The following is a 20,253-nucleotide window of genomic DNA, read 5'->3' on the forward strand; positions in this document are numbered from 1 at the left end:
AATTTCTTATCTGATAGAAGAAATCTTCTAGGGTTTGTTGATTTAATTATAGATTATGTTCTTCTTTTGCTCGAATAGAATACTTAGATGAGCATTATAGTCACTTCTCTCTCTTTTGATGGAGGAAATAGTTTGACGTGATAACAAAAAATGTGCTCCTAATCTTATTGGAATGTACTCTTTTAAAAAAAAAAAAATAATTATTATTTGTGTTTTGTCAATAGTATGTAACAATTACAATTGAGATAAATAAAACCATGACCCCATTTGAAAAAATATCAATATGTTGGCTTTATATAGTATAGAAATGTTTTTTTTTTTAAATAATTAGATATAGTTGTATACATCTAGGGTTGAATCATTGTTAGAAATAAGATATGACAATGGGTAGCACAATAAAGAAGTTATGTTTGATCAAAAGAAATAGATTTTAAAATATGATTACCTTTTAACTTGTGATGACGCGGCGACAAGTATAGCACAGTCTTTAGGCAGGCTGTGTCTCGGTTTTTTTAGGAGCGTCTTTTTTCAACCAACGATTAAAGATAAATAAGTTAGGATAAATAAGTTATGATTAATCAAAAGAATGAAACGTTAAAAGAGAACGAACAAACAAACGTTACGTTGCAACCAAAATAACAAGAATCAACAAGAAAGAAGACCTTCTTGAGCAAAGATGATTGATTATGAGCTATCCTCTAGAGAAATGGCCTCCTCAATAATACTTGGTTGGAAGGGATAAGATTTTAGTTCAAAATGATATCTTCAAGATTTTCATTGGTGACTTTTTACTTTATTTCTAAAAAAGTAACTACTATAGTAAACCATTAATTTTTTCAAAAAGGATATTATGGTAAGCCATTAATAAAAATATCAAATCCTTATTAAAGTTGAACTTAATTATTATTTATTGAATTTAATGTTATTAACTAAAATAAATAAAGTTTGACCGTCTAGATTGAGTCTAGATTGATATCATTTATCCTTAAATAATATAAAACACTCTAAGCGATATCGTTTTATATATATAAACTGTATAAAAAATACTCTAACAATGCCGTTTTATAATAAATGTATAGTATATCTATATATGTTTAGATACAAAAGTTATGTTTCGAATCATGATGCAAATTACATTCCTTATATTGTAATAAAATAATTTATTAAATTTGATGGATGCAAATTACATTCCTTATATTGTAATCAAATAATTTATTAAATTTAATGGACGAACTAGATTGATATCACTTATCCTTAAACAATATAAAATACTTTTATGACGTTGTTTTGAATTATTAGATTTATATCATTTATCTATGTAAAACACCTTAACGATGTCGTTTTATAATAAATGTAACTTATATGAATATAAGTTTAGATGGAAAAGTTATCTTTCAAATCATGTTATAGATTACATTGTTATATGTAATCAAATAATTTCTTTTATGAATTATTGTCTTAATTATAATTTTAACAAACTTAATAAATTTAAAATTTTCATAACCATAATAAAAAAATGAATATAAAAAATAACCCAATATATTTTGTTGATTTATATTTTAGTTCTTTTTATCTTTTAGATTTAACTTTTGTCCATCTTATCAATACAAATATTTAATGAATTTTTTCATTAAAAAATCAAGATTTGTTCAAGTTTTTCATTGATAAGGTTACTTTTTATCTAAGAAAATTAAATATGAAAATAATTACAGTTTTGGTTATCATGAAATCAATAAAGTTTTTTTTTTGGCATGTTAACTATTGAAGATTAAAATACTTGTAAAGTTGTGATTTGACAATAAATATATATAATGGACATGCATGTTTATATATAGTTTGACAACTATATGTAATGCTATTATTTTATAGACTATAGGTTTATTGATTAATATATTACTGCTAACAGACGCAACCAAAATCTATATAAAATTATATATTATTGGTATGTATTGATTTTATTCCAACCAAATCAAAGTTGATGGTGGACGTTCCAATATTACAATTCCATTTTAGGAAAAACATTTAGTTAAAATCACATATGCATGCAATATTATAGCATCTTTTAAACTTTTATCTAGATTAATACTTTGCTTGATTTGATTTTATATATAGTAATAAAAATTGTTATCAATTTATTGGGAAATTTAATCTCTTAATTAAATTTTATATAATTATATTAAAGTTAATTTTTAGTTTAATACTCATGTCCAAAACTCGTGTAAGTTGCAACTAAAACAATCAAACCTCTTTCACACTTGTATACAAATTCTAACAAAAATGGGAAACATAAGACAATAATGAAGACTTTATATAATTTAAGTTGCTTAGTTGTTTACCAATTTAAAAACTAATTAATTAGATACATTTCTTAAAAGTAAAGATATTATTGTTATATATTGATCCATATCTTTATCTTTTTCCTTAAATTTATATACCCTTCAACTTTTACAATATATAGATATATAATTTTTATTTCTTAAAATATATGAGCTCTAATATTAATATATATATATATATATATATATATATATATATATATTTGTCCAACTAATGTAATGTAACTATCAACTATGTGATAATTCTGGATCAATATGTAATATATAGTATTGATGTAAATAAAGATAATCTAACAATTTTTTAAAAATTAAATTATTGTTTTATGTAGTGATATAAAAATAAATCCATAATCTTTAGTTTATTATTATATATATATATATATATATATATATTTTTTTTTAATTTTGTTAATTTTTAATTTATTATTTTACATATATATTTATTCATTCTTCTACGATTAAACTGATAAACCGATCGAACTAATCTTATAATCGATCAAATTGAGTGATGAACCATCCAACCGATAAATTTTTTGAAAAACCAACACCAACGTTTGATGGATTTTTCAACGATAAAATAAACCGAATCGAACCACACTGCTCCCTATTATATATATAATTATTTTTTTCTAATAAATATATTGTAGCTAAGTGATTGTGTAAAGTGTCATTTATCACTCACTTCGATTAATCACTCAATTCACTTCACTCAATTCACTCCTTTAGGTCTTATTCCTCAAGATGATTCAAATAATCATAACCCAAAATCATCGTATCATTCCTTCTCTCATCAATCACATCACTCAATTTATTACTAAAAAATATTAAAATACTATTTATTTTAAAAAAATTATCATTATATATTAATACACTTTAAAACTGTTTTTTATTTATTTTTAAAATTATTTTTTCAAAATCATCACCCAACATTATTTTCTAAATAATCAAGTTATTTGAATAACCTAATCCAAACTATCCTTTCATATTGATGGTTCAATCATTAATTAAAGCTAATAAAAAAATTATATAAAATGAGTTAGAAGAAGGTTTGATGCCAATAAAAAAAATTCAACAAAACTGGTGGAAAGGTTTTGACTGAAAGCTGACCATCTAACCAATAGTCTTCTTTATTAACAAAATACCTTAAGTTAGCACACCTCATTTGGATTCCAATTATTTAAATAAATAATAAATTATTAAATAACTTTATTAATTTACACTCATGAAAAAAAAAAGTTTATAAAATTATTAAAATAAAATAATATTTTAATTAATAAATTGAATAAAGAAGTGATTAGTACAATAATAAAAAAATAGTAAATTATTTTAAAATTTAATCAATAATCACATACAAACAAGACTTTAATGAACACGAATCTATGTCTTCAATTATTGATCACACTATATTTAATTATAAAAAACTAGAGAAAATATTGAACACCAATTATTGATTCATTCATTGTTTTCCTGTGGTGATTAATAATTCAAATATATATATATTGAGATAAACAAATTAAAATAGGTACTTAATAATTTTGAGGGTATCTAACTGGGAAATTATCTAGATATAAGCAAATAAGTGATAGGATTTAGTGCGGTCTGAAGTGTCTAAATTTACTTAAATTAGATAAATTTTATCCAATCTTACTGAATTATTATTATTTATTATCCCATGTGACAATTAAACAAGCATTACCTACAAATATATACTTTTAAGTCTAGCTAGTAGCCATTCACATCAATCTATTCAACTTAAGTTTAATTTGCTTATTTAGTTTAGTTTGAATTATTCAAATTGTTAACTTAAATAATTAACTGAAAATCAAACATTCATTGTTTAACGAATAAATTAGATAATTTTTAAAAAATAAACAATTAAACGGTAAGAATTATGCGTTTTAAAAACACAAATTATTAACCATTTAAATACAATTTTACAAATTAATTAAAATCAATTAACTTATTAGTTAAAAATATTTGCACCACATCATTAATTCTCTTTTTTCACCAACTATGGTGGGTGATTAAGACATTTTAGAATTACTATTTATTTATTTATTTTATTTTTTTTTGTACAAAACCTTAGATTATTATACTAAGTGTCACATTGATCCTTAGAGGTTTTCATTTTTTTTATTGTTATGCAAATATTTTTATTGTTCTATTTTTGTTTTAGATTAATATATTTTTTTAACAGTTAAACTAACCAATTAATTCATTTGTCACAAGAACTAGCATGACACTCATCGTTCTAGATTGATTTTTTTTTTTTTTTGTGTGTGGACTTGGTATTGATCACTTCCTTTGTCTTCTACAAATTTGAAGTTAAAATCATTATGTTTAATTTAATAAAAAAAACGAAAAGAAAAGAAGGTAAGATCAAAAGTCAATTTTCTAACCACTAAGACAAGAATATTTTCTGATTCATTGGTTGGATTAAAAGCTTGTTACTCCAGGTTATCATGTTTGGCACATAAGTGATTTTTTTTCTTTCAAATTTAATGTTTGTATTAAGTGTAAGAAATAAATTATTAGTTTATAAAGATGTATTCAAATAAACCCAAGAGTAAGAATACTGTGTAAAATCATATAACTATAACTTAGTCAAGGATCTATACTAGGAATGTTAAAATGTCAAGTTAATGTTAATCATCTTTTTTTTAGAATCATTAAAATTGTCCCAAAATATGAAAACCACATAATCGTTTTCGTCGAACATCATATTGTTAAGAAAAATACATAAAATTAATATAACTATCTCACAATAGATTATATATATTATTTTTACGACTTCAACATAATAAACCATCAAACTTTCTATATGTTTCGTAAATTTGATGGGTGATTGAATTTTTTTTACCACGTGCAAGTGATGTTATGCATGCATCAATTTGAATATATCGTCAAATATACTAATTTATCTATCAAATCCTAAACATTATTTTCTTTACCGATTTGATAATCATATAATTGTGTAAATCATCCATAAGTGAGTTAAATAGTTCTTCGATTCTAATTAAACTTAAAATATTTAAGTGAAGTTATTATTAAATTTGGAAATTAACATTATAAAGTATGATAGTTCCTATTTTTATTTTATTATTATTCTTTTAGCAAAATTTCAAATAAATATATTACAATGGTAATATGAGGATTTTAAAATAAAAGCCCACCAAATACTTTCAACTAGACTTAACCTAATTGGGTTTATCAATGCATCCCACAGAGCCACAAGTCTTGTATATCCAAAAAGCCCAAACATTATATACAAGTGTTAGGTATAACTTGACAAAAGGTTTCAAAATTAAAATTGTCTTGTCCTTTTAAAAATAAAATAAAGGGTAGCTTAGAGCCTGGAAAAAGGTTTGAAAAAAAGAAGCTTAAGTGGTAAATGATTAATAAAATTGTTTCATCCTTATAAAAATAAAATAAAGAGTAGCTTAAGAGAACTAAATTTTCTCCAATAAAAAATTTAAAAAAAAAACTTATATTTCTATCAATATTATAATAAGTATTTTTATTGGTTCACATGTTTTTTTTATATGTTTATTATAGAGATATTTACAATGATGACTTATATTAAGTGTTTTTTACAATAAGTAATAATTATAGGGGAGTGTAAGTTATAAAAAAAAATCAGATAAAAAAAATATTACATTATAAATGATTATAAATTCTATAAAAATAAAGTAATTTTAAATTTTACACATATAATTCAAATATATATAGAGAAATGATTTGGGAAGATAATTTGGGAGAGTGAATTTGAAAAGAAATGACGTGACACAATTTGATTCACCGAAAAAATAACATTTTTTTTTTTCTCCATTTCCTTACTTCTTATCATTTTTTTCCGGCAGAAATATAATGACACATCATTTATTTCCCAAATTTCTTCCTATATCACTTCTCATATATATAATATGATGTTTTTTTGAAAATTATTTTTTGTCAGGTGGTTGTTAATTTGAATATATATAAGAGTAAATTGATCTTTTTCATTCTTTATAAATGAAAAAAAATCAAGGTTGTTTGGTTTTCAGATAATTTAACAAAAATGAATGATTAGCTTAGATAAATAAAAATATAATTTTGACTATTTTACCAATTTTATTTATATCTCAACTCTCTTAATAACAATAATTGTTTTGAATATAATAAAAATGAAATTATTGATTCCAAACAAGACTTAATACTTCACCAAATAGCATCTCCCTAGGTCCCACCTCATAAGAATTCCCACTTCCCACGGTCCAATCCCCATTCCAGGCCCATTCCCCAAGGGGCCCACTCAAAGGCCCTAAACCCGCACTTCTATTATATAATATTCTTAATTTAATTATTATTTTTTAATATTTATCATTATTTTAGAATATTCTTTTAACGATACGGGGTAAAAAGGTAATTGTCAAAATAATCGTTTTCTTCCCACCCAAGCCAACCGGCAGTTGTCCGTTTCTTTTATCATTTAACCGGTAAATTTAATATAACTTATTTGTTTGATTATAATTTTTTTTATTGATTTATTACGCAAAATTATATGTTTGTTAAACGATTTACTTTTATTAGTTTATTATGTAAAGTTACTCTAAACACTCTAAGAGTTTGTTTGAGAACTCAAAAAATGTTTTAATTAGGTTTTGTTTAAGTTTTTTTTTTTTAAATTATTGTCTGAGTAAAAGTTAAAAAAATTAATTTTTATTTATTTTTGATTAAAATATATTTTATGTCTTTAAATTTTTATTTAATAATTAATTTATATTAAAAAAAAAAGAAATAATTTTAATATTTTAAAAAATAAATAAATTTATTAAATTAATAACGAGTTTTAGGATAAAAACTAGTTTTATTTCAAAAACTCATACATTAAAAAAACCTTAAATGTCCGAATTTTTTCAACCTATTTTCTCCGGTTTCCTCGTGACCGTACAACCACCTCGATTTCCTGTCTCCTCAAAAATCAAGAACCTCACTCCCAGTCTTAATTTAGGGTTTTTGGTTATTAACTTTTTCAAATAAACCCTAGAAATGAAAGATTGATGAAATTCCAATATTAAATTGATGCTAGTTTCTCTCTCACTTTCATTCGATTCAAATTTGTTAAATGGATGGGGGCGATTCGTTGTCCAATGGTGGAACTCTTTCTTCAGCTCCTGCCCCAATTCCTAATGTAAATTCACCGCCACCGTTCTTGGTCAAAACTTATGATATGGTCGATGATCCATCAACAGATAAAATCGTATCATGGAGCGCTACAAATAATAGCTTTATTGTTTGGGATCCTCCTGAATTCGCTAGGGATCTATTGCCTAAGTATTTTAAGCATAATAACTTTTCAAGCTTCGTCCGCCAGCTGAATACATATGTATGATTTCATTTCTTTACCTGTTTTTGATGTTATATTGAAGTTTTGAGATCATGAACTATCTATTTAGTTTGATCATATCACTGAATTGTTTTGGATCAATTGTGGGTCAATGTCATTCAGTTTTCATTACTAAATTGAGTCTTTTCTATGGAGATGAGATTTTGGGATCTCTGTTATGTAAATCTAGGATTGGAAAGTAAACTAACTAAACCATTGATGCCCTTCTTCAATAACTATGCAGGGATTGGACTATTATAGATATCTGGTCTTTCTAGGGTTCAGGTTCTTCTCATTTTCTTTGATCATTGTTCTAACCTGTGATTTATAACATAGGTAACAAAAGAAAGAATAATTGGAAAGTAAACTAACTAAACCGTCGAAAACCTCCTTCAATAGCTATACCAGGATATTGATGTGGGTTGGGATTCGACCTTTATATGTATCTGATCTTGCTAGGGTTCCTTCAGGTTCTTCTCATTTTCTCTAATATCTGTTGTAACCTGTGTTTTCTTTATTTTACTTGTCGTCGATTTATAACATATGTAAACTAACTAAATCATCGTAACCCTCCTTCAATATCTATGCCAGGACATTGATGTGGGCTGTGATTGGACCAGACCTTTTTATGTATCTGATCTTGCTAGGGTTCCTTTAGGTTTTTCTCATTTTCACTAATATCTGTTCTAGCATGTGTTTTCTTTATTTTACTTGTTGTCGATTTATAACAATGTAGCAAAAGAAAGAATAATTGGAAAGTAAACTAAATCATCGGAAACCTCCTTCAATAGCTATGCCAGGACATTGATGTGGGATTAGACCAGACCTTTATATGTATAATGTATCTGATCTTGCTAGGGTTCCTTTAGGTTCTTCTCATTTTCTCTATATCTGTTTTAACCTGTGCTTTCTTTATTCTACTTGCTGTCGATTTATAACATATGTAACAAAAGAAAGAATAATTGGAAAGTAAACTAGCTAAATCATCGAAAACCTCCTTCAATAGCTATACCAGGACATTGATGTGGGTTGGGATTAGAACTTTTATATGTATCTGATCTTGCTAGGGTTCATTTAGGTTCTTCTCATTTTCTCTAATATATGTTCTAGCGAATCTAGCCTGTGTTTTCTTTATCTTACTTGTCGTCGATTTATAACAATGTAACAAAAAAAAGAATAATTGGAAAGTAAACTAACTAAATCATTGAAAACCTCCTTCAATAGCTATGCCAGGACATTGATGTGGGTTGGGATTAGACCTTTATAAGTATCTGATCTTGCTAGGGTTTCTTTAGGTTCTTCTCATTTTCTCTAATATCTGTTCTAACCTGTGCTTTCTTTATTTTACTTGTCGCCAATTTATAACAATGTAACAAAAGAAAGAATAATTGAAAATTAAACTAACTAAACCGTCGAAAACCTCCTTCAATAGCTATGCCAGGACATTGATGTGGGTTGGGATTAGACCTTTATAAGTATCTGATCCTGCTAGGATTCCTTCAGGTTCTTCACATTTTCTCTATTGACCTACTTTTTGACATACAATCGAAGTTTTCTCCTTTGCCCGTGCTTTATCCACGTAAATATATGCTTTCTTTATTTTACTTGTCATAGATTTATAACATTTGTATACACAGGGTTTCAGAAAAGTGGATCCAGATCGTTGGGAGTTCGCGAACGAGGGCTTCCTGAGAGGTCAAAAGCATCTTCTCAAAGGCATTAGCAGGAGAAAACCAGCCCATGTTCATCCTCCTCCTCACCAACCGCAACAACTGAACACACAAACACCCGTTAGTTCGTGCGTTGAGGTCGGAAAATTCGGTCTAGAAGAAGAAGTTGAGAGGCTAAAACGAGACAAGAATGTGCTTATGCAAGAACTCGTCAAGCTTCGTCAGCAGCAACAAACAACAGACAATCAGATGCAAACGATGGTCCAACGTCTTCAAGGAATGGAGCAACGTCAACAACAGATGATGTCTTTCCTTGCGAAAGCAGTTAACAGCCCTGGTTTTCTCGCTCATTTTGTACAGCAACAGAATGATAATAGCAATAATAGACGTATTAGTGAAGGAAGCAAAAAACGTAGGCTTAAACAGGATGATCATCAGGATGGGCAAATGGTTAGATATCAGCCTTTGATGAAACAGGATGGTTCCGGAAGTTTATTGATGAACGACGTCACGTCCCCTTCATCTTCCGGGTCACCGGATTTTGGCGGATCACGCCCATCAGGCGTGACCCTTCATGAAGTTTCAAACCTGTTTTCTGATACAATCCCTCCAGTTGGAGGGGGGGAAGTAGTTTCAAACCTGTTTTCTGATACAATCCCTCCAGTTGGAGCAGGGGAAATCCCTATAATAGATATCGGGAATTTCTCCCCTGAAGTTGGTGAGTTTGATTGGGAGAATTCATTGATGGGAGACCATATCCAGAAGCTTCCGAGCATAGAGGACCCATTTTGGGAGCAGTTATTTTCGACAAGCCCGATAGGTCCAGAAATCGAGGACGTGGACACCACAACATTAGCGGAATGTCTTACAATGGATAATGGTTGGAACACATGTGAAAATATGGAGCAACTTACTGAGCAGATGGGATTTCTCAATTCGGATTCAAAAATTGTTTGATCTCGGGGTTAATAATGCTGATAGAATCTTTACCATACTTCTCTCGATATTTCAGCATAGAAAATCATATGTTTTGTAGCGTGTTTTTCTGGTAATTTTGCGATTTTTTAAAATAGTTTTCTGATGTTTTAAGACTGGTTTAATATATCATCATAGAGATTATCTAAAATTTTATCTGTGTTATGTTATTTTCTTTAACAGTCTAATTCAAGAGTCAAAATATACTCAAAACATAACATATTTGGTAAAAAAAAAGGATCAAAAATTATTTTTTAGCACAATTTAAAAGTTTATAAAAGATACTCTTTTTTAATCCAACTTCAAACCAAATAAAAACAAAATTTAGTGATTGGAGCATTAATTTTGAAAAAAAATGTTTCCAAAAAGGGTCAATTCATAGGAAAAAAAAGTGATGGCTATCCATAATTCACTATTTGTGATTTTCCAAAATATAAAATAGATTTCACATCATTTTCAGTACAATGAATATTTTTTAGACCATAATTTAAATCATAGTTTAATTTCTAACTTCAGATTATAGTCCATATGAAAGCAAATGCATTACAAAAACAATAGTTTATGTTATTGTGTAATCATAGTTACAACAAGAACTCAATGAATAAAATATACTGTTGCAGAAATAAATATCAATCTGTTCAGAGTTCTCATCTTTCAAAGGAAGAAAAACCACAAAATTACTACAAATGAATATCAAGGAGGTGAAAGAACTGATGTTAGTCCATAAAACCTATTGACAGAAAAAGGACTGTTTAAGGCAAAACCTTAATCGGGTATTGCGTGGACTTCGACGTTGATCAAGCTACCAGAATTATCACAACAATGAGAATCACAATTCCGAATATCACCAACAATAAGCAGGTCTGCACCCAAAGGAAACAAAAAATATGATATTTTTGTCATCTTTAGAGATAAACAATTCAGATTAGTCAAGATTTAGTTATTTCTTTTACCAAAGATGAATTTGATTTTTGAGTCTTGGCTGCTTTAGCAAGTTGAGACTTTGCTTGTACAGTTGCAGCATGCGAATTATCCATACTCGAGCCAATATCATCTTAAAAGGACCACAGTTAGTTAATATAACGAAACATAATAGGGGTTTTATACTGTATAATCATCAACCAACAGAACTCACCTATCATAACTCCTTGATCATGAACTAAGACAGCAAGATCTTTGAAGATCTCGTTTACTTCCCCAATTTGATGCTGGATTTCTTGTATCCCTTGATCTCTTTCTTCCACTATAGCCTCATTGAATGCAATCTCATTGTCTAAGAGAAATACTTCTTGCCTGTAATGTAAATACATACAAAACCCACCATTGAATTTATCTCAAAACAATGTTTTCAAATGAACCCAATATTCACATGACCTAGAAACCAATGCAAGCAAAAGACAAAGGGTCAAGGAAGGAACAGACCTTCTAGATTCCATAAGAAGAGCACGTTGCTCCTGAATCTGATCTGAACTTTCATAAGTATCAGTTGTAGTGGAGCTGTTGACAATAAACGATAAATGAATGAAACAGACACAAATCCATGATGGAAGATGCTGATTATCTGAAAAATACCTTGAAGCAGCTTTAGGCACCAAAGGAGAATATGCTGTCTCCCTTTCAGCTGCAAGCCGCTGAGCCTTTTGAAACTCTTTCAGAACTGATTGGAAATCTTTCGCAAGCTTAGCATCCGCAACCTTTTTGCTCACCTAGAGAACAGGTTTTATCCTTCTGTTTAGAAGCTTTGAATTCCAAAAAAGAAACATGATTTGTTGAGTGAGATCGATACTTACGCTAACATTATCATGATGATCTGTTTCATTAGCTTGTTTAAGCTTAGCTGAAGTATCCTTCACCAATTGACCAATATGCAGCCTTGTTTTGTGACTGCCAATTACACAAAATTATCAATATTGTACTGATAAACATAATTAGGGTTTGCACACAAGAAGACACATCTTAATTCAAAATAATCATATCTCAATTCATAATCCTAGACCTAAACCCAACTCAAGTTCAATAACAACAATATAGTGTGAATCAAATGATGAAAGAAAAACTCACATCTTCTCACGGAGCTCAGGAGTGTCCTTAGGTGTTCCAAGCGTGTTGACGAGTCGCTGGAAGGTTGAGACGGCAGTATTAATCTGGAAAATTCCTGAGGCAACAGCTTGTGTAGGATCTTGCTTCGCATTGATGAGATCTCGTCTCGAGTTCAGTGGTCGTCCGGCTTCAATATCCTGAAAACTCATCCTGACAGAAAGGATCTAGGTTGAGCGAGAGGATGGAATCGGGGTCACTTGAAAGAATGAAAGAAAGAAGAAGCTGGAATGAGAAGCGGCAATTGCGGAGCAAAAGATATTAATACAAACAATGGAAAGTGACAGGCTGACAGCCAATATATATATATATATATATACATACATATAGAGAGAAGGAAAGAGATGGAAGATCCAATCGGAGAGGGCGGAGTTTCTAACACCTCCGGTCTCCGGTGGCCGCCGGCAACGTGACAGTGCCGCGAACAACTGAGAAAATAAATTCAATTATAATAGTTAAGTAATCATACGTTACTTTTCTAATTCGATATTAAAGTTGAATTGAAATACTAAAATATGTTTCACATATTTTTTAAATCTCACAATCTTAAGATTAAAATTTATAAATTAGATTTGTGTTAACTTACTATATAAATAACATTTATAAATTAATAAAATATTCATTTCAATGTTTAACTACTTAATTTCAACGAAATTATGATTTTAGTTACGAATTTTAGAGAATCGATAGTTGAAACCGTTAACACAAAATCTCATTTTTTACAACTTTAATATATAACGTAATGTCCTTACACAGTTGAAATAAACAATACTCATATCTTTGTGGTCGTCATCACCATCATCATCTTCATCGCCTTCATTATCATCTTCATCGTCAACATTTATGGTTTGAACATTAGGAGGTTCAATGGTTAAGACAATCTAGTGATCCTCTTCCTTTCCTCATTCATCGTTGTTTTCATTATTTATATAAAAAAAATGATAACAAATTTGATAAGAAAACATTCATATAACTTTTTTTCTCATCAGTACCGACCTCTTTTTTTGACATCTTACTCTCATTTTTTTGGTTAGCCAACAATATCATTTCTTACCTAATAGAGCTCTCATATTATTAATATCGTGACTTCACTTTTGCACTCATCCATCTCAATAGTACCAAGATCTTTTATCATCACTTTTGATAAACCAACCATCTCACCATATCATCAATCTTTACTCTCACTTATTCTATAAACCAACAAATTCATTCATATATTTAACTACCAATATTTTTTGTTCTCCAATGAACATCTCATTATTAATTCTGTGACCTCACTTTGAATATTTTATACCTAAACCATCTCATATCATTATCGAGACCTCTTTACTCACACTTCAGCAAACTAACCACTAATTCAATCGACCTCTCATCATTTTCACACTTAGGTCAACCAACCAACTCAGTCACACATTAAACCTCCAATATATTCTCTTTCCCAATGGACAACTCACATTACTAATATTGTGACCTCACACACTTTCACACGTCTCTTATCCCTCGTCAAACCAACCACCAAAATCATAATTGACCACTCTATTTCGTGACCTCACACTTTTAGACGTCTCTTATTCCTCGTCAAATCAACCACCAATCACAATCGATCTCTAATACCGTGACCTCACACTTTGGTAAATCAACATCTCATTTACATATATTTTTAAGCACCCAATCACAATTGACCTCAAATCTCGTGATCTTATAATCCTTTCTTACCGGTCTCTTATCCCTCAGCAAACCAACCATCAATCTCAATTTTATTGGCATCTTATCCCTTGGAAAACCAACCATTAATCCCATCAACTCTCAACTTGTGACCTCATACTTTCACATGTTTCTAATACATCGACAAACAAACTACTAATCATAATTGACCTCTAATCTCGTGACCTTACGATCTTTTGTTATCGGTCTCTTATCCCTTGGTAAATAAAATAACAATTCTAATTAACCTCTCATCTCGTGACCTTATTACTTCCACGCGCCTCTTATATCTTGTCAAACCAACCACCAATCCCAATGAACCTCTCAATCTTGTGACATCACATTTTCACACGTCTTTTATCTCTTAGTAAATTAACCACCAATCCCAATCACACTTTCACATTATTCTCTTATCTCTTGGAAAATCAACCAACCACAGACCAAAATCGACCTCTTATCCCTTGAAAAACTAACCACCAATTTCAATATTACAAACCTCTTATTCATTGGTAAACCAATTACCAATCTCAATCGACCTCTTATCTTGTAACTTCACACTTTCATATTTACATACATCTGATTTCTTGGCAAACCAACCATCAATCCAATCGATCTCTATTCTTGTGACTTTATGATCATTTGTTATCGACTTCTTTATCCCTTAACAAACCAACCATCAATCATAATGTCACTTGTAACCCTTGGAAAATCCCTTCCGCAACTTAACATGTGTTTGGAGGACACATGATAACTTACAGACAATTGCCTTAGAGAATCGATCAATCAAACCCTAAGACAATTGATTTTTCAAAATGATTTCTAGAGCAAAAATTGGGAATTAGGCTATCTTGTGGCATAATTCTTGTTTCAACAACTTTGAAATGATGTTTACAATCGAACACGACCAAAACAAGAACATCAAGTGAGCTATGTAACAAAATTTAAAACTGAAATTTAAACTTTATTTTCCTGAAATTTTAATTCGATCAAACATGATTGGGATACATGTTTTATGATTTGAAAATCATCCTAACATGTTAGGCAGCTATTTGAATCAAAATTAAAGCTTAAAAACTCAAGAACATTAATTTCAAATTTTCCAAATTTTCAAATCAATTTTGGTTTTTTTTATTGGGGTTGAATTGATGAAATCCTTTTCAACAGAAAGCTTGGACATCATATATGGATTGATTTCAACTATAGAAAGCACAAAATTGAATCATAAATAAGATCAACCCGATCGAACTTGAAAAAATCTAATTTTGAATCATAACTTGAATTACAGAAGGTTTGGAAGCTTACTAATAATTGGAGAACACTCCAATGATCTTTATGAAGCTTTCTAAAGCTCTGGATCAAAGCTTGGAACACTAGAGCACTTTCTTCAAAAACCAGCCGTCGGAGCTTCTTCGAAATTCTTCAAGTAGGTTGTAATTATTATTTTTGGTTGTTGCTCTCCTAACATTGCATAAAAAGTAGCCATCACTCTTGGGACTCATGTCTGATGAACTTTAAGTGAAGAATTGAATTGGGGCATTGCTCTGAACATAAATGCCTCCCCATCCTGATCAATTAGTGCTAATGTCTTCTTCTTACAATTAATTTGTGCCTCATGATGGGATAATCGGTCCATTCCTAAAATGATATCAAATTTAGACATCTCTACTACCACAAGATATATTAACATCTTGTGATTTTGGATATGAGTTTTGCAAGCCCTAATAAACTTATTAGTATTTAGACTAGGGCCTAAAGGTAGAGAAATTCTATATGTAGCCATAGATTCATCGAGTTTCAACCCTAACTTTTGCACAAAGCAGGTAGAGACAAATGAATGCGTAGCACTAGTATCTATCAAGATATTAGCTAATCTATTAGCAATTAATAAATTACCTGTGATAATTGTGGTATTCGGGTCCATCTCCTTCTAGTTCATCGAGTACACCCGTCTTGGTATGACCGTCTTCTTTTGAGGATAATTTCTTTACAAATGCCCTGCCTTCTTGCATATATAACAGACATTGGAATCTTGCAGACAATTTCCCATATGAGCCTTCCCCAAAAGAGTATAAGTGAGGAGACTTGTATGTTGGCAGGGTTCACTGGTCTTGCAGTTTGTATCCTCCTTTGTTGTTGTTGTTGAGGGCGCCATATATTCCTTGACTACTGTGATAAGTCTGCTGAAAGGGTCTCTTTGAGTTTGGTCCTTGAAAATCTCTTCCTGAATAGTTGTTTCTCTTAACTTGTGATTCCTTAATGATATCAGCACAATCTTTTTCGGTCATGAGTGCCTTCTCAATAGTTTCCAGCATTGTAGTTGCTCCATTAAGACGACCATCTATACGAAAGGTAGCATTGAGCCCTTCCATGAAACGATTTAACTCCATAGCTACACTACCAAAGATCATAAGAGTAAAATATATTTCCCGTTCTAATTTCTTCACATACTCTACAACATTAGATTCTCCTTGTTGAATCTCCAAAAATTCACGAGCTAGTTTATTTTTAGTGCTCAAAGTGAAGTATTTTCCATAAAAGGTATCTTTAAATTTTTCCCACGTCACCGTATAAAGATCTAAGGCAGTCTTTGCTCCTTGCCACAAGATGTGTGCGTCATCTTTAAACATGAAAGTTGCACACCGAACTCTATCAGCATTGCTGATTTGCATGAATTCAAAAATGGTTTCCAAGGATTGAATTCATTCTTCAGCAACCATTGGGTCGATGCTTCCTTTAAATTTCGCTGGTTTGAAACCCATAAATTAATTGTACACTGGTTGTTGGCCTCCATCCTAGTTTTTGTGGTTATTATTATGGTTGTTCCCATTAGCCTGAAACATTTCTCGCATCTATTCATTCTGTATGCGGTTCTAATCCCGCAATGTTTCTACTCGCCCTATTAAGAAGTTGTCTCGGTCTGGCTTATCTGAGGGTGTAGCAGCACTGGCTCTAGTTCCTCTTCTCATGGTTCTAAAGTCAATAAAATTATACACTCTATGATCAACTTAACATTTTATAAAAATACATAAGCTGAGTTTCTACACTTATCTCATTAGGATTTAACTCATAATTATTCTCTCATTAACATATGGATAGTACTGTTGTTATCGTAATAAAACAGTTTCATGTTGAACATTATTAAAATAACTTATAAACTTTGAAGGTGAGCTCTTAGAAGTGCAATTGCACAAGGATGAGTGTGAAAATGCTAAGGATCAGGACCAACGCTCTAATACCAAATGAAACATCCCTAATCTTATTTTCTATACTATGCTAGAGATGAGAAAAACAATATATATATATATATTATATATAAACCAATCACATATGAGGAAACAAAAGAGTAACATTTATCTGTCCAAGAGATGCTACAAAAATTCGGTCATTTTAATACAAAATACATCCATTCAGACTTAGTCCTTACAAAATACGGTCATTCAGTCTTGGTTTCACAAAATACTCGGTCGTTCAACATTGGTCCCTCCTTCCACACTCATCCCTGCACTTTGCCCCACTCTAAGACTCCCTTCAACTATCATATATGTTAGAAAAAAGTAATAGATCTGTATGGATACGACAAGAAAAATAAAGTTCCACAAACGATTGTATCTAAATGAACATGTATGAAAATTTATCGAGATAAAGTTGAGGCGTATTGGGCACTGTCCTTAGAGAGATTTCGCCTCCTCGAGTAGATTACTCGTTGCGGTAGGATGTTAGTGACTCTCCCTCTCAGGATTCAACAACTCTTCCCGTTAATGCTGCAATCTGCTTAACGAGGCTCAAAGGATAATAGCTTTGGATGCTCTCGAAAATGTGGATTGTCTTTTTTTGAAAAAGTATATCTGTAATCTTTTTCTACTCTAGTATATATAGATATATAAAAATATACTGAAAAAACGTTTTCAATAATTAATCACAATTATTGCAAATCAATCACACAAATTAAGAGATTAGTAACGGTAATTAAATATCTTAATTGATCACAATTAATTCAAAATCAATCCCACAAATTAAGAGACTAGTAACGGTAATTGAATATTTGATTTTGGCCGTTAATATACGTAAATCTTTAATTTGAACGTTGTAAATTAATTCCATAATTCAGGATGATTAAATTAAAATAATAATTTAGAAATAACTATTATTAATATTTATCTAACAATATAAAAACTATGGTTGTGTAACTACACCACACATACATGGCGAGTCTAAAGACTCAACAAGCATTTAAGTAATCAAAACAATGTTGGGATGATTTACATGCAAAGAGTAACTCATGCATAAAAGATTATAGAAAAGATAGTTAAGAACTTCATTTATCCATATGTGGGTTTTGAGAATTTTTCATCATCATAAATGTACATTTACATCTTGAGCACATATTTTAGTCTTAGACCTTCAGAGTTGTTCCTGAAGGTGAGGAATCCCAGTATTTGGTTAGGTAATTTAGGAGTACATCCCTAAAACCTCAACCTGTTTTTAATCTAGTATATTTCATAGCCAATATTCTGGAATCAGACTACCAAAGCTCATCTTGGTTAACCCTCCTCCCATATTCATCTATTAATTCATTCATCATTATACACTATGATTCCATAACTCTTAACATTGGAGTCTCATAAAAACATATCATACTTTGGAAAACATGGACATGCAAAGAAATCATGTTTTAAAGACAATATATTTTCAACTCAGTTCATCAATAAAATCATGGTCATGCAAAGAAATAATGCTTTAAAGACATTATGCATCATTTATAGAAAATACATTAACTATATAGCATTGTGTGGGTTCCTAAAGATAATTTTTAGAAAAACTTGCCTTAGTTTCGAAATGGCTCTAAGTTGATCTTTGCTCTAAGGATGGTTGTTCTTCAATAGCTTCTAGAGGATGGTTTTGGTTTCCTAGTGGAGAAGGAAATGGGCATTACTAATGGAATGAATAAATTGTGGAGATTATATAGCCTCAGTCATGAGAGCCTGTTGGATGACATGTGTCCTAATTTAAGGGACACATGTCCTTTAGAACTGACTATATAAAACAGTTGGCTAAAACAGTTGGCTAAAATATTTGTCTAAGGCATGGGCAAAACTATGGGCAGAAGACTGTTAATTAAAGAGGCATGTTCAAATGATACTCGGTCGGAACTCTAGGTTCTAAATCAAGAATATTGGTCTGACTTCTCGGTCCTATTTAAAATTCTTGGTCTAAGGTCTCAATCTTGGGTCTCAAATTTCCTCGGTCCTTGGTCTAGGCTAGGACCGAAGATCTTCGGTCATAAAATTATTTTAGGGCGTTACAACCGACCTTTTATCCCTCAACAAACTAACCACAAATTCAAATCATATTTTCACATGTCTCTTATCTCTCGACAACTCAACTACCAATCCCAATCAAACTTTGATACACCTCTTATCTCTCGTCAAACCAACCATCAATGTCAATCGACCTCTAATCTCGTCACCTCATTATCCTTTGTTATCAGTCTTTTATCCCTTGTCAAACCACATCCAAATCACACTTTCACAAGTCTCTTATCAATTAGAAAACTGATGTTACCAGCCTCTTATATCACAAGCCAACCATCAATATTAATTGCACTTTCACACGCTTCTTATCCTTCGATAAACTAACCACTAATCCTAATAATATTTTCACACACCTCTTATCTCTCGCAAGCTAACCACCAATCTTAAACACATTTTCACATGATTTTTATCCATCGATAAACCAACCACCAATTTCAATCACATTTTCACACGCTTTTTATACCTCGGTAAACCAATCACCAATCTCAATCACACTTTCACACGCCTCTTATCACTTAGTAAATCAACCACCAATCTCAATCGACATCTAATCCCGTGACCTCACAATCTTTTGTTACCGATCTCTTATCCCTTGGTAAACCATATCACAATCATACTTTCACATTTCTCTTATCCCTATGCAAACTAACCACCAATCTCAATCGACAATCAACCTTGTAATCTCACACTTTGGTTAATCAAATATTTGATTCATATTTTTTAACAACTCTTATTTGTTACCGCCTCTTATCTCTCGAAAAACTATGTCTCAATCACACTTAGTTAAAATGTTG

General features: G+C 30.4%; 2 protein-coding genes across 3 annotated transcripts; one reads left to right on the forward strand and one right to left on the reverse strand.

Moving 5' to 3' along the window:
* Positions 1 to 7,256: 7,256 nt before the first annotated feature.
* On the forward strand, positions 7,257 to 10,415 carry LOC124942887 (heat shock factor protein HSF8-like). Its single transcript, XM_047483458.1, has 2 exons — positions 7,257 to 7,701; positions 9,339 to 10,415. Exons 1-2 carry the CDS (start codon positions 7,441 to 7,443, stop codon positions 10,326 to 10,328), a joined length of 1,251 nt encoding a protein of 416 aa, XP_047339414.1. The 5' UTR covers positions 7,257 to 7,440; the 3' UTR covers positions 10,329 to 10,415.
* A 525-nt stretch (positions 10,416 to 10,940) lies between these two features.
* On the reverse strand, positions 10,941 to 12,786 carry LOC124941935 (syntaxin-22-like). 2 transcript variants are annotated; one of them, XM_047482320.1, is made up of 8 exons: positions 12,768 to 12,786; positions 12,408 to 12,596; positions 12,137 to 12,230; positions 11,919 to 12,052; positions 11,769 to 11,843; positions 11,482 to 11,639; positions 11,300 to 11,400; positions 10,941 to 11,209 (listed from the first exon to the last, which is right to left on the reverse strand). In XM_047482320.1, coding segments are annotated over exons 1-8 (819 nt in total). In that variant the 5' UTR covers positions 12,770 to 12,786; the 3' UTR covers positions 10,941 to 11,143. The 2 variants fall into 2 exon arrangements, with proteins under 2 accessions (XP_047338276.1, XP_047338277.1); XM_047482321.1 differs by having other exon boundaries at positions 12,408 to 12,642; positions 12,768 to 12,783.
* Positions 12,787 to 20,253: the final 7,467 nt, after the last annotated feature.

This window comes from Impatiens glandulifera, chromosome 6, assembly GCF_907164915.1.
Source record: "Impatiens glandulifera chromosome 6, dImpGla2.1, whole genome shotgun sequence".
Lineage (NCBI taxonomy): Eukaryota > Viridiplantae > Streptophyta > Magnoliopsida > Ericales > Balsaminaceae > Impatiens > Impatiens glandulifera.

Excerpts from the sequence above, each read along its gene's own strand:
- LOC124942887 (XM_047483458.1), top strand. The coding sequence starts at position 7,441 with ATGGATGGGGGCGATTCGTTGTCCAATGGTGGAACTCTTTCTTCAGCT. Across the intron at positions 7,702-9,338 it reads TCCGCCAGCTGAATACATAT|GGTTTCAGAAAAGTGGATCC; the intron begins GTATGATTTCAT and ends TTGTATACACAG.
- LOC124941935 (XM_047482320.1), bottom strand. Across the intron at positions 11,844-11,918 it reads GTGCCTAAAGCTGCTTCAAG|CTCCACTACAACTGATACTT; the intron begins GTATTTTTCAGA and ends TATTGTCAACAG. Across the intron at positions 11,640-11,768 it reads CTTCTTATGGAATCTAGAAG|GCAAGAAGTATTTCTCTTAG; the intron begins GTCTGTTCCTTC and ends TTTACATTACAG.